Source organism: Pavona decussata, unplaced genomic scaffold, assembly GCF_977016875.1.
Source record: "Pavona decussata unplaced genomic scaffold, jaPavDecu1.1 SCAFFOLD_16, whole genome shotgun sequence".
NCBI lineage: Eukaryota > Metazoa > Cnidaria > Anthozoa > Scleractinia > Agariciidae > Pavona > Pavona decussata.
Window position 1 is genome coordinate 3090775 of NW_028145439.1, and position 13730 is coordinate 3104504.

At 41.4% G+C, this 13730-nt stretch overlaps 2 protein-coding genes across 2 annotated transcripts; both read right to left on the minus strand.

The window, feature by feature from the left end:
• Positions 1-1684: 1684 nt before the first annotated feature.
• On the minus strand, positions 1685-3088 carry LOC146487360 (uncharacterized). Its single transcript, XM_085087326.1, has one exon. The coding sequence runs from the start codon at positions 2937-2939 to the stop codon at positions 1878-1880; it is 1062 nt and encodes a 353-aa protein (XP_084943452.1). The 5' UTR covers positions 2940-3088; the 3' UTR covers positions 1685-1877.
• A 6617-nt stretch (positions 3089-9705) lies between these two features.
• LOC146487361 (uncharacterized) lies at positions 9706-13305 on the minus strand. Its single transcript, XM_085087336.1, has 2 exons — positions 13286-13305; positions 9706-12988 (listed from the first exon to the last, which is right to left on the minus strand). The coding sequence occupies exon 2, from the start codon at positions 12986-12988 to the stop codon at positions 10733-10735; it is 2256 nt and encodes a 751-aa protein (XP_084943462.1). The 5' UTR covers positions 13286-13305; the 3' UTR covers positions 9706-10732.
• Between the last annotated feature and the right edge of the window lie 425 nt (positions 13306-13730).

Below are 13730 nucleotides of genomic sequence, written 5' to 3' on the forward strand. Positions count from 1 at the left end.
TTGGGTCAAGGGCCCGATAGGTATTTTAGTCAAATTCATTTTTTGTCGATTGGTGACAATTTTAGCACAAACTTACCAATATGTTATTAGCTTTCAAAATCAAATAAAGAATGAATCCTTACCTAGGAACATTGTGCATTCCATAGTTTTTGCCCGAATAAACGATGATCCCTTTGTTCCATGGGTCCAGACCGCGTTTATTATTCTTACGCAGTCTATATGCCCACGGTCCCCAACTAGCAACAAAACACGAATTCCAGCCAACTACTATCTATGGTTTAAGAGCAGTGTATGAACCTTCTCCAGTCTCTACCTGTTTCACAAAATGCATGCACGCTCGCATGTACAACAAGAATACTTTGATACGCGCCACTTTTTTACGGGTCTGTGCCCAATTTTTGCTTACGTAGCATAAATTTGCCTGTATAAGAGACAATGCAAAATTGTTTATATATCTTTTTTATCTTAAAAATAAAATAACTAAGAACCTTAAGCCCCAGTTTTCGATAAAATACGGATCTAAATCACTAGCAAACCAGTTCCACTATTTTATTTACTAGATCCAAAATCACTTTGTTCATGCGCGTCGCGCATAGTGTCTGAATGCCTTTTCTAAGCGGCTGTCAACTGGTTTAACTGGGTTGTACGAGTTTTTCATTATTACCCTTGTAAATATTTTGCTGGCAGAGTTTCAACTGTGCGAATATCACAGCATATAGCACAAAAGTGTACATGGCTTCACTTGCGACAATTAAAGCAATAAATAATAAACATTGCGGACTAAATCCACTACGTCTGCTTATCACGCGTTTTAGACATCGCTAAACAAAAAATCTTGTCAGTCGTCAGCCTTGGCATGTAGCGAGGGTTCTCCATATCAAATCTCGGGTCGTATATTTACAAACAAGGGTTTCTCCTGACCTTTTAATAATGTAGTGGAGTGCGTGATTTTAAACTTTGAAATTAAAGCTGTAAAGCAGTATTTTTGACGGGGTTGCCGTTCAATAACATTTTTACGCGGGATGCCCTGAGGGGGCATACCGTGTCTAAAAACGGGACGATTTCTTTTTCTTCGTCGTAGCTTCAAATCGGTACATTAATTTATTCATTAAACTCACCCCTCTCCTACTCGGGGTGTATTGTTCTGATTGTCTTCAACAGAAGCAGGCCAATCAAAATCCATTCTTGTCGCTTACATCGCGAGGGAGGGGACCCACTCACCCCTACCTGTGTGACGTCAACGCATCATTTGATCTATTTATTAAAAACGGATTAAATTTGGGGCCATATTGTTTATAACATGTTCTGGACTCAAGTGTGCCGTTTTCAAACGGAAATTTCACCATTTTGAAGCGGCAAATCGAAAGAATAACTTCTAAGAAGCACTCGAAATTTAAAACGGTAGAAATTGGTGAGTTCATGGCGAAGGAATCGTGCTTTGTTTGACAGTCCTTGACCACGACGCGAGACTAAAAAGAGGTCATTGAGAAGCTTACGTGATCGTAATGGAATTCCACACATTTCCGGTGAAAGTCTGAGTCGCGTAACACAAGGAAAACAACGTAACGCGATCGTCGTGACTCAAACTATTCCATTAGCAAGGATAGTTTTATCAATCGGCGAAGCATACAGTTGGAAAAAATGAATCAGCCCCAGCATCACGCGTAATGCCAGTAAAGCAGGCATCTTGTTTAAATCAATGCTGTACAATGTGGTTCTAACTTTTGATTCTTAAATTAAACTGAGTAAAGGTAATGATTTCCTGTGATGCTATTTATAACACTGAGCAGGTCGGTTCTAGCTTTGGAGTCTGGACAAGAAATCATAAAATGTCACCCCTCAAGTGAGTGCGCTTTTGGGAATGAAAGGCGTTTGTCCTAATAATATGGTTCGCACTGCCAGTAATGTAAAATACATTTTGCGCCTCCACCTTTAGCAGCAAACAAAGTCGACTTTCCCCGGCATTCACACTCGTACTGTCTGAAATTGTTAGAGTTAATCTGGCTTTTTAAGTTATATTCGGAGGCTCCTACTGTTGAGCAAGTAGCGCCAATAATTCTGTATCCTTCTTGCTCAGTTACAATCACGTTTCCGACCGATGACTCGTCCACAGTAAACGGGACACTCTCTTCGCTCATGTAGCGACACAATGTCATATTCCCGGAGCCTATCTTTCCCGTTCGTCCGTCCAAACCAGTGTCACCTTTAACGCCAGTTTGTGGTCCTTGGTAGTTGCTAATGTTAAACGTTGTACCATTGAAGACGAACACGCGATAGCTTGCCTTTCTCTGTAACTCTGCGATCTTGCCATCGAGCTCTAAGTCTTGCATTTGTAGATCCAAGATTGTTTCGTCTCTCTTTTTCAACGCCGAGTTCAAACGGCCCATGCTAGTCTTCAGTTCTTTGATCACCTTCCACAACCGTCTTTGGGAAGTTTCAGAGGATTTCGAAGCGTCGTGTCCAAGCACGAGATCCTTCTTACACTCGTTACATTTTCCACTGGGAACTGCTCCAGCCATAAGCAAAACAACCAAGATTATCGCAACGATGGTTAGTAAAAACCCAGCGAAAGCCAAAATCTTGAAGCCTCCTGGAAGCGCCCGATGACGATTTCCATCGGTACAGTCGGCGGTTTCACCGGCTTTTTTCCCTCTCTTGTTCTGCGTGTTCTCGGCTGCGTTGTTTGGATCTTGACGAGAGGAACCGGTTTCTCGATTTCGGCTGCGAATATCAACGGGTTCTTCGTATTGGTGGCAGACGTCTTCGCTAAAATCTCGCTCATCCATGTTTTCGTAAGATTGTTGGCGAGTTGGTTTCTGTTTTTGAGGCACTCGCTCTTGAAGTTCAATGTCGCCATTCGTGATGTTTTCATCCGTTCCTGTCGGAGAATACTGCCCTCTTTTAGTTAACAGTCCTGAGCGAGAATTCCCGCTAGCCATGATCGGTATAGTTCACACGAAGTAATCCTTTCTGGATAAGATAAATTAGACAATTGTCATGAAAATTAGGTATGTCTTGAAATTAACTTGCCTGAACTTTGTTCAACGAAACCGAGAGGAACACATCACACATCAACTGACTGTCACACATTTTCGGACAAATTTAGGTCAAACAAAAAAGGAAGTGACGAAATATCCTGAAACATGATCGAACAGGACGGTCATGTGTAAAAACAAAACCTTGGACTGCACTTTGGTACTTTACACTTTGTCGGCGGAATATTTTCTGGCGCAAACACTCAAGGTCATCCAATAAATCAGCCAAGATATTTGCATCAACCCTGGTCCCTACAATTTTCTAGTTTATGCCAGTTATCTACAATCTGTGGTCTGAAATGTTTGCCCTCTTTACGCCAAACTCTCGTTAACATGGCGATACAAAAAGGTTTATTTTGATTGGTGCACATTTAGGTCAAAGGCGAACGGTAATTAAGGCAACCCCAAGAACTGCGAAGTCATGATAATCTAGGAACGAGAACGGACAACTCTCATCAGCTGTGCCTAAAAACCTAAAAATAGTTTAAAATACTTGGATTTGTTAAGTGAGCAGTTTCGGTTTCACAGTCTCAGGTTTTGGGACTCGTTAAACTACTGAAAGTGCAAATTCCAACATCTTTTCGCTTACTAAGCATTAATTATGGGGATGAAAAAGGAACCCCTATCGCGGGCGGAGCCTGCCCTCCGTATAGCCCACCTAAGAGAAGTGCCCCTTCCCCACTCCCATGAGTTAAACGCATTCATGCACTCAAACACCATCTCCTTTGCCACGACAACTGTGGTTTAGCTTACAATTGGTCAAATATAAATCTCGTCATACATGCCACCTGTGTACCATATATGCCCTGTGGAAGTGGTCAAAACTACTATACTCGAACAGGACCCACGAAACCACAACTGAAATAGATGGTTGCCCCTGCCGGCACCCCCCTTCCTCAGCCTCAAAAGATGGTGTTTTTAATGTATAGCCCGCCCCTCTATCCAGCAGTAAAAAAATGACAGTGAGATTCAAACCTCACTTTTCTTGTTTATCTAGCCATATTGACTCTTGCTAGCTGAATATTTTTGTGTCAACTCAAATTTTAAAGCCAATATATTAATTTTTTCTCGTGAGTGTTCATGAGACAAGTGGTGTCTTCGATAACCCCCCTACCACAGACAAGGTTCCGATGGGTCCTCTTCGAACAAACTTGTTACGACCAGTTCCCTTAGATATGTAAGATACCGATTCTAGATTTGGAAGCACACGCTGGCGCTAGAAAGAGACTGACGGGCACGGCTCCTGAACCAGCCGCCCTCCCGATAGATAGGGAGGGATTTGTTTACATTCAGTCAAGATCAATTAATCGTTTTGCTGTGTTCAGTCTTACCTAATATACTCTTGGCAAACTTCCCGCATTCAGTTATCGAGCTGACAGAATTATATTTACAAGGTTTTTAATTCAAATAACAAAATTGATCAGCGCGGGTGAAAATGAGGAGGCCAGCACCCTTTAAAGATACCGAGCTTTTGCACTTTATCGTGTAGAAACGGAATAATGTCGTTTTAAGTGAGATACTATGTCTGTAAGTGCCTTGATTGCAATACTCTACAGACCAAAGACGAGCGTTCGATCCTTTAATTAAAGCCCTCTAGGCAAGCTGTTCTGTCCGCACGCGACAGGCTGTCCTCAAGAACTCCAGATAATAAGTTAGCTGAAGTCAGCTTTACTTGCCGCGTCTTTCTCACGCGGATCTTCTGAAAAAAGCAAAAATTATATTCAGAATAAACAGTGCAAGAAGTCTTTCAGTCAAAACCTTCGACGGGGAAACAAAGTAGCAAAACAAAGTTCACAATCAATGGCTAAACAGAGTTCATGAACAAAGTTCAAAGTACCTGTTCATAGTCCAATCCTTTACCTAGTCCACAGTCCAGTCCTCGTACCAGTGACCTTTTCCAAAGAAGTCGGAACGCAGTTTTTGTCACGAAAACAAACCATGGGTCATTTTAGGTGAAGTGAGATTTACGTTCCTGGGCGTAGTAGCTCCCTATCCCGTTTCTCTGTGACCGAGTGACCTGTTTCGTGTTGTTTTCCTTTTAGCGGATGGGAGATGATCTTCCAGTTTTATAAGAAAATACTTTACCTTTGGGGTCTAGAAAAAACTGTTAGCTAGTAGCCTGCGCTAACAGACGCCTTTCCGGATTTTTTTCACCCGCTGCGTGTGAAAAAAAATCCGGAAAAGGCGTCTGCTCTCGCGGGCTAACTTAGCCTCCTACGCAGGACAGAGGTTTTTTGCATTTGGCTCGTCACGTCACGCATTCCTCCCCACGGGACGTGACGCGCGAAAGAACTTCTGCGTTAAGGCTAGACTCCAAGCAGTCCCTTTCTGGATAGTCGAGAGGTCGCGCGAAATAGCCGAGCGCGAAAAAACTGGAGCGAACGAGCGGAGGGAGGCCAGGCGGGAAAAGTCTCTGAACCGTTTATTTCTCCTCGCTCCAGTCTCGCTGCGCTGTGAGCGCACCCTCTCGACTAACCAGAGAGGGACTACTTGCAGTCTAGGTTAAAGGGAGAGTTTCACGGTTCGGCGCATGTGCGAGCGATAACGTTAGCGCTGTCAAGCCAATTGTTTTTGGACCAATTAGAAGCGAGTACACAACACCGACGGGATACGGCGGGCAAGTCTAATAAATTGCTGGTATAAAAATAAAACTGACCGGCCAGTGTTTTGGTTACGTTTCAGAAAGAAACAAAAAGGCTGTCCATGTAAAACACATGGGGATTTTTGCAGGGCCGCTTTGTGAATGTCCCATGACTTTCAAGAAATGCCAGACCTTTTGCGAACGCATACGGTTTTATTTTAGTACAATGTCGATATCTCGCGGCATCGACCTTTTTTTATTACGCGCGGTTCGAAAAGCCGAGAAGCTCCCTCAAACTTACGTACTTAAATCCAGTATTTCATCAGCATTCAGTGATAAACTTACTATAGTGTGTACGCTCGATAGCCTGATTTTATCAGACCAGCGGGAAGGCGAAGAACGAGAAATCCGCAAGCTTCGAGAAGCGATGCGACCGTTTAGTAACAACAACACTAGTACTGAGCGTCCTTCGGAGATGCTGGAATGCATTTGAGAAAACTCTGCCATGGTGGCAAATCAAAACTGCGTTTGCCATTCGCAATGACCATAATTTTATAGATAAATGAATACCTTACAATAGATTTTGTAGTTTGCCGCAAATCTTTTGGATTTTTTTTTTCTACTGCGCGCTATTCGAGCCCGCTAATAGACGACTACAACTAACTCGCACATTTGATCTCATATTTATTCGCTTCGCGTCTCAGTGTTGTACAATTTTTTTTCCATCCAAAGCAAAACACTGATCTTTGATGCTGTTTGTCCGTCAAATTCTCCGTTTTTGACAGTTGACTTCCCTATGAACAAACAATACGATTGAAATCTAGAAAATTCTCGCGAGTTCATCCAAAGCCAGTTGGTGACCTTTGCCATTTCCAGCGAAAGCAGATGTGCCGCGAAATCGTTGCCTATTTTAAACAGACTTATCTCTTTACCAATTTTCCACGTTTGGTGGACGTATCTAAACCACACAGGATTTCTACATCCACTCCACTCTGTCCGCTCTGTGCTTCCAGAGAGTCCACAGAACGTCCCGTCGCCGGTCGGCCGCGACGTCTCCTTGCCGATCCATCGACAAAAATGTCGTTTTCGGATGCTAAAACACTTTTAACCTTACAAAAATGGAACTTATATTTACAACAGGAAACAAAGATTATAAAAAGTGAAGAACGAAGAGCGGATGATCCAAATTCGGGCGCGATTTCACCAGGTTGTTCCACCACAAGTTCGCATCGAATTTAGTGTCGACCCGTACAATTTATTTTTGAGCCCGTCTGCTCGCGCATGCGCTTGACCGTGAAACTCGGCCTTTAAGGCTACAGCTACGGTAGCTAGTGCAGTGATACCAAAAGATTAAGAATGCTAGTTGCGGGTTAACGTTACCAGTGCTCTACCTACAACTGAAATTGAATGGAGAGTAAGGAACAGAAATGGGCATGCAGTTAGCACAATGTCGCTTCCGCTCGAGGGATATTGTTAGCAACCTTCAGATTTGACTGCGAGTACGAGATTGAGTACGAGTACGATTTTTCAAATCTAGTTTGCGTGGTTTAGATAATCACTTGCCTGTGTAGAAGCAATCTTGCTTCTAGATTGTTGGTAAACAACAGGAAGGAGCCAGAGTTTTGGGGACGCGACTGATTTGAAATTTAAAAGTCGTACTCGTACTCCATCTCGTTCTCCTTCTCTGATCTGAAGGTCCCTATTCTGATTGAAAGGCGCCTGCGCATGCGCACGGAAACGGCTCAGACCACTGACTACCGGCCAAGCATTGAGGCAATCAGTAATCAAGCCTTAGCAAGGCCTGATACTCAGGTTGGTAGTAATCACACACTTCTGCGGTCGTTTGACTATCCTCAAGGAAACTAATGCTGAATTTTTCGCGCTTGAATTGGACCCCTCTCTCATCATGTGTATGAAGATACGCTCTTTCAAGACTTTTAAATCTTAAAAGTGTACGTAAATATCTTTCTGACAAACATTGCAATATCTTTTTCCTTTTGTTTTTTTCAGTGCCAGTTTAGTCCATCACTTACATATAAATAGATTTGTAGCTGATACATACATGCAAATAATGTTACTTAATTATAGAAGTTGCAATAAAACAACCGATATATAACTCGTTCCCTTCACCTCTGCATCTAGTGCGGCTACAATCAGATCTATTGCTGCTACAATGATATGTCTTTTATCAGTAAATTGTTTTTCTTCATCTCTTTGTTCGATTCGTTTCCTTCCTGGTTTAGTCTTAGCTTCTGTAAGTTTTTCTCGACTGTCTGCATATGCAGCGTCATCATAGCACAGCATTCATGTCCGTGGCGCGCCCTAATGGATCGGTTTCAAAGTATCATATTAACATCGCTGACAAAGCATTTCGAAACCAGAATAGACCTAGTACAAAAATCATTGAACATTTTATAGTCTAACACTGCGTAACATGATTTTCGACGCACATCTCACATGAAAATTGGAGGAACAGCCTTCCATCTATCGTCAGAGCCATTAAGCCCTGATCAAACGGTGATGATTGTTGGAACGCGCGCTCTCGTTTGACCACCAACTATCACGCGCAATCATCGACAATCACGCGGTTTGAGCGTGTTCAAATTCTTCATGATTGTTGATGATAATGAAGAATTTGAACACGCATAAACTGCGTGATTGTCGATGATTGCGCGTGATGGTTGGTGGTCAAACGAGAGCGCGCGTTCCAACAATCATCAACAATCATCACCGTTTGACAAGGGCTTTAGATCTCGGCTTTTACTAATTTTAGAAATGAGATAGACCGCCAATTGTCCTCCTCGTACTCCCACACGGCAAACATGTAAATCAGTTTTATTTTTAAATTTTTATCTTGTGACTGATGTTCTTACCGTGCCTAAATAAAGTGTATGTATGTATGTATGTATGTATGTATGTATGTATGTATGTATGTATGTATGTATGTATGTATGTATGTATGTATGTATGTATGTATGTATGTATGTATGTATGTATGTATGTGTAAGACGGGAGAACGGTCGACGCAAGGAACAATAGATTTGAGTAAAAGATTCACGAGTTTATTAATCACGCGGTAGAAACGAATGAAAACGAGAACGAGTAACACTGAATACAAAAGTAGGAAAAGCTACAATAAGCTACAAATAATACCGTGTAGCATGAAAATTTTGCGGGTTCCAATTTTTGCGGATTTTGCGGATTGACCTCGATCCGCAAAAATTAGTTCCCGCAGAAAAAAACACCCGCAAAATAAAATGCCGCAAAAATTAACTCCCTTCAGTCAAATTTTAAAACTCCGCTTTAGTAGACTTATGCCACTGGAGCAATATACATTGGACTTAAACAAGAACATTAACATGATTTTCCATTGAATAAAGCAACTAGAGCTGTCAAGAGTAAAGCAATTCAGTACATTAGATTGGCACGAATGGGTCATCTGAAGGAAAGTACAGACTTGAATCGTGCAGCAGACCAACCATGTTCTGGTGGCGCTTTTGCGGTGGCCTGCACAGAAGTTCAGAAGTTCAACTGAACAAGAGTGCTATTATTATCGACCGAGTTTTTCTCATTGCGTTACAATGGGGCATAGTTTTGCATTTTAGCAGGCCGCTCTCAGTTAGGTCTCAAAGTACATCTTTCACTCGAAAGCCCCTCTGTATGCATAGAAAGGTTTCAGCTACGGTAATTCAAACATTCATACTGCTTTCTTATAAAATAATATACGGTAATACCGTCGTGACAAACCATATTAACGAAACAGTGTTTGGCTGTGCATGGTAGGGGTGGGATTTTTGTTTTGTTGTTGTTCAGTCCCTTTGGGCAGTAAGGTATTACAGTGATGTGCCTTTATTAAATATGTAACTAGAGTGAACTGTGACTCAATTGACTGTGTACAATAAAAATTTGAAAATATTCAGGTTTCTTCCACTTAAATATTCTGCTGCTTGAACCAGAGCATCGCAAAAATTAGTTCCAAGCAGAAATTTCAGTCATCTCGAACCGCAAAAATTTGTTCCCGCAAACTACAAAAAATCGGCAATCCGCAAAATAAAACTCCCGCAAAATTTTCATGCTACACGGTATGTACAAGCTAAAAATAATACTACAAGTAAACAAGACTAAAGAACTAATCAAAAACGGGTTTTAAACAATGTCAACAATGCTAAATTGGTGCAAAAATAGCAGACAAAAAGGTACTTGACAAACAGGAAATCGAGTTACAAAAGCTGTGAACATTCAATGAGAGTTACATGAGATAGTAAACTAACAATAACAAGAAGCTCGAGCTACAATGTTTACACAATAATACTGTAGTCACAAATATGGAACAGTAAATGCACAGAATTATAAAGAAAACCGGCTGAAATAGATAAAAATGCATTTGGAGTCATGGAAACAATTACTAGTAACAACAAGGATAAAAGGTAAGCGAATTATACCATTATTACTGGACAAAAAACAGTGAAATAAACTAACAGAACCATACTAAAAGGTCAAACAAATAATAATCCGGACAGAAATCTAGTAAAAAACAACTGAATAATGCTCAAAAAAACTAAGTGAACAAACTAAATAATAAGCGAACCAAGACTGTCTGGAAAATATAAGAGAAAGCTAAATGTGCTACATACCAAGGGTTATTGATAAATTATAAACATCTGAATTACGACTTGGGGACCTCATTCCTGCTTGGTGACTTGCTCTTGTGAAACCGACTAATGAACTAAACAAACTGAGCCAAAAGGAGGCTAACTTATAGTCTAGTAGTCTAAAGAACAAAATCTAAACCATAACCTACTAAAACAGGATACGTGGGAGTAACTATTACATAACAAACTAAGGTGTGTGATGAAACCAGAAAATTCAGGAAAATCACTAAGTAATGATTAATTCAAAATAATTAAACAATGCAAAAATAATTTGGACTTGAAACTAAAATAGACTTTATGTGACACGGTCACACATGTATAAAAACATGTTGTCCCGACGCAGGAATCAAACCCACATTTCCCCGGATGCTTGTCAGGCGCGATGAACTCCCCACCTTCGTGTGAACCAGCAGCCCGATGAGAGCATACCGTAAATGATTAAAATCTGTAGACTGACTGCGGCCTCACTGCTTTGCCACGTAGCCAACAATTGCTTCGTGGACGCGCAAATTGAAAACCACGTCGTCTTTTTTTCCAAAGTGACTCCTGTGAGCGAGCAACTGAAGGAGATTGGGAACGAAAGACACGCCAATGGTTTGCGCGATGCCAAAAATGGCCGATACTTCCTTCTCTTTGTGGAAAACATTTTTGATCCACATGGCGACCAAAACGTAGAATGTCATCACAAACACTTCAACTATGATGAAAATTATTTGCCTTCTCAGTGGGTCGCATGCCTCGATACAAAAATCGAGGAGCCTCCTTGACAAGTAAGTTGAGAAATGATCACGGTAAAGCATAACTTTTGAACGTTGTGGATCATTTTTCAAAACTACTCTTACTGTACCATCAAGATCAACCTTTCTTTCAAACTTCCACGGAGATTTTGTAGCGCAAATGTTATTCAATTTGACCAGATCGTCCGAATTTTCAAGCATTTTAACGATTTGATCTCGGAGTTTGTCGTAATTTTCCCGTAAGTCTTTGGCAATTTTGTACAGAACAAGTGAAACAGAACCGACGAGGGCAATGTACCTGAAAGCCATCGATGGGACTAGCACTGCTCCAATGTAAGTGAACATTGAAACTTCGGCCAATAAATAACAACAGAACATTGTAGCACATGCAAAGTAGATGAGAAGTCCAGTTAGAATAACGCCGTGGACAAAACAGATGATGCTCATAAAGAACTTGTATACGCGCCACTTTGAATTTCCGTGCCAAGCCCTATGAACGTTGTCTTTCGTTCCTGTGTATATTGCCAGGAATAATTCCCAGTAAAAGTAAAAAGCTGGCGCAAGGTATAAAAGAATGGTGGCTAAAATAGCCAATGCGAAGGTGATTACACAATAAAGCACATATAAAACAAGTATACTTAACGGATAAAACTTGTAAAGCTCTGTCCATGTATTTGAAAAGAAAGGCGCTTTGAAACTTTCTTTAACCAGCATTTCCCAAAATCGCTGGTCTGTTACGAGGTAAATGCGCTCTTGCATACAATGGGCCAGGAATTGGTATTCTTTTTTTCTTGTATTCTCTCGGAAAACTCCTTCTGGATATTTCCACGGTCCTAGGAAGTGTGTGGGGAGTTTATCCCTAAGGTAAACACTAAGAAACTCTGGAACTATTGCTGCAGCGAGAGACGTCAGACAAAAAACAACGAAATAATTCTGATAAGGGGTAAATAGCAGCCGGATTGATATTACGAAAGAACAGGAGACGAAAACAGATCGTCGAATTCGTGACTTAATGCCTTTTCTTTCCTCCATGTAGAAACACAATATGCATCGTACAAGATTTCCGAAGTAAACTGGGCTTCTATAGGTGGGGCAAAAGTTCTTGTGGCTTAGCCCCCGAGGGTAGTTAAAAGTGGTTGGTTTCGAACTCGGAAAGTAGCAAACAAGAAGAGGCGAATATAGCCAGAGAATTATTGCAATGATTAAAATCACAAAATATTTCATAAGAATCTCTTTCTTTTCCAATTGGCCCTTACTGTCGAAGCAGTTGTAATGAACAAAGTCGTCTTTGGAAATCCCTATTCCAAGATAGGGTCTTTTCGAAAACAGTTGCCGCAGAAATCGCCAGTAGTAGAAGAGGTCTGGAATCGCCGAATTAGGATTGCGTATCACATCTGTAACATTATAGTCGAGCTGTAAGCAGACGTACTTCCATTCTTGCTTTGTCTCCATTGTAACATTAGACATAAACTCTTGGATGTCTTTCCAAGATAAAGTGCACCGAGGCTTCATCAATTTGTGCCGTGCGCAAGTCCTCTCGCAGTACCCTAAAATCTTCCCCTCCCTATTTGGTCCCCAGAAATCGTTCGTGATGATTCCCATAGTTCCTAGTGATAACACGTTGAAGTTATGCGGGAAATGAAGCATGTATTCGTGAGTATCAGCCACCGAAACCCAGGTATCAAACTCGTCGCTTGCCTGTTTCCATGTCAATGCTTCATCAAGATAATAAACAGGAACTTTAAAACGGAGAAATTCCTTATGTCCGCGGTACTTTAATCGGTCGCGAAGATTGTCTATCATCTCGGCTCTGTTGGTCCAAATGAATTGGCACTGATCGTGAAATTCGCCCAGCTGATGTGAAAAGTAGTGCAAACCACGTTCGGCAGCCGAGCAACTCTGGACGGAAGAACGGTTTTCAGAGCTACAGCTATAACTACTAAGTAGGCCAAACAGAATAAACAACCATACCGGAGACGCCATCTGAAAAGAATGAGCGAAATTGTGCGATGAATTATTGTGCGGCGCACTTAAGGCTCATTTTTGAAAACATTGATGTTAGATATAAAATTATTTCCATGCTCCACATCCGATGTAGTTCGCAGTGTGGCAGAATTAAGTCAGCAAGACATCGCCTGCGATAATATGCTCCATGCAAATTACTCGATTGTATTAGCGAGCGTAGGCGTCTCCACTTTCGGTACAAGAACTCAACTGTATCTTCTTGAATCTGGGGATTCGCAAAATACTAAAGAAATAACGGTTATCGAGTCGGCTTACTTCCGTGTTTTCCTTGTCGAGAGAGAGAGAGAGAGAGAGAGAGAGAGAGAGAGAGAGAGAGAGAGAGAGAGAGAGAGAGAGAGAGAGACTGGAAAACATTTTTATCTGTGGCTGCTGACCTAAAGGACCGTGGGCTTTAGCCGGACGGTGCCTCAAGGTACCTTTTTGCCCATTTCATTTGGACAGGATGTCTACTTTGCCCTAAAATTCTGAAAAGAATTTTGGGTATCCTGGGATAATATAAACTGACCCCAAAATGCAAACTTCCGCTTTAGTCATTCCCGAATATAAATAGATGAGTAATTGAATTTTTTCTGGGTCATCCATGACGGGACCTGGTTTGCTGACTTATAATATTGAGTGAAGTACTAAGGTATATACAAGGCCTTTGAGATCTAGATAAAATTCTTACTGAAGTTACTTTTAGGTAATTTCTGCTCACTAT

Excerpts from the sequence above, each read along its gene's own strand:
- LOC146487361 (XM_085087336.1), bottom strand. The coding sequence starts at position 12,988 with ATGGCGTCTCCGGTATGGTTGTTTATTCTGTTTGGCCTACTTAGTAGT.
- LOC146487360 (XM_085087326.1), bottom strand. The coding sequence starts at position 2,939 with ATGGCTAGCGGGAATTCTCGCTCAGGACTGTTAACTAAAAGAGGGCAG.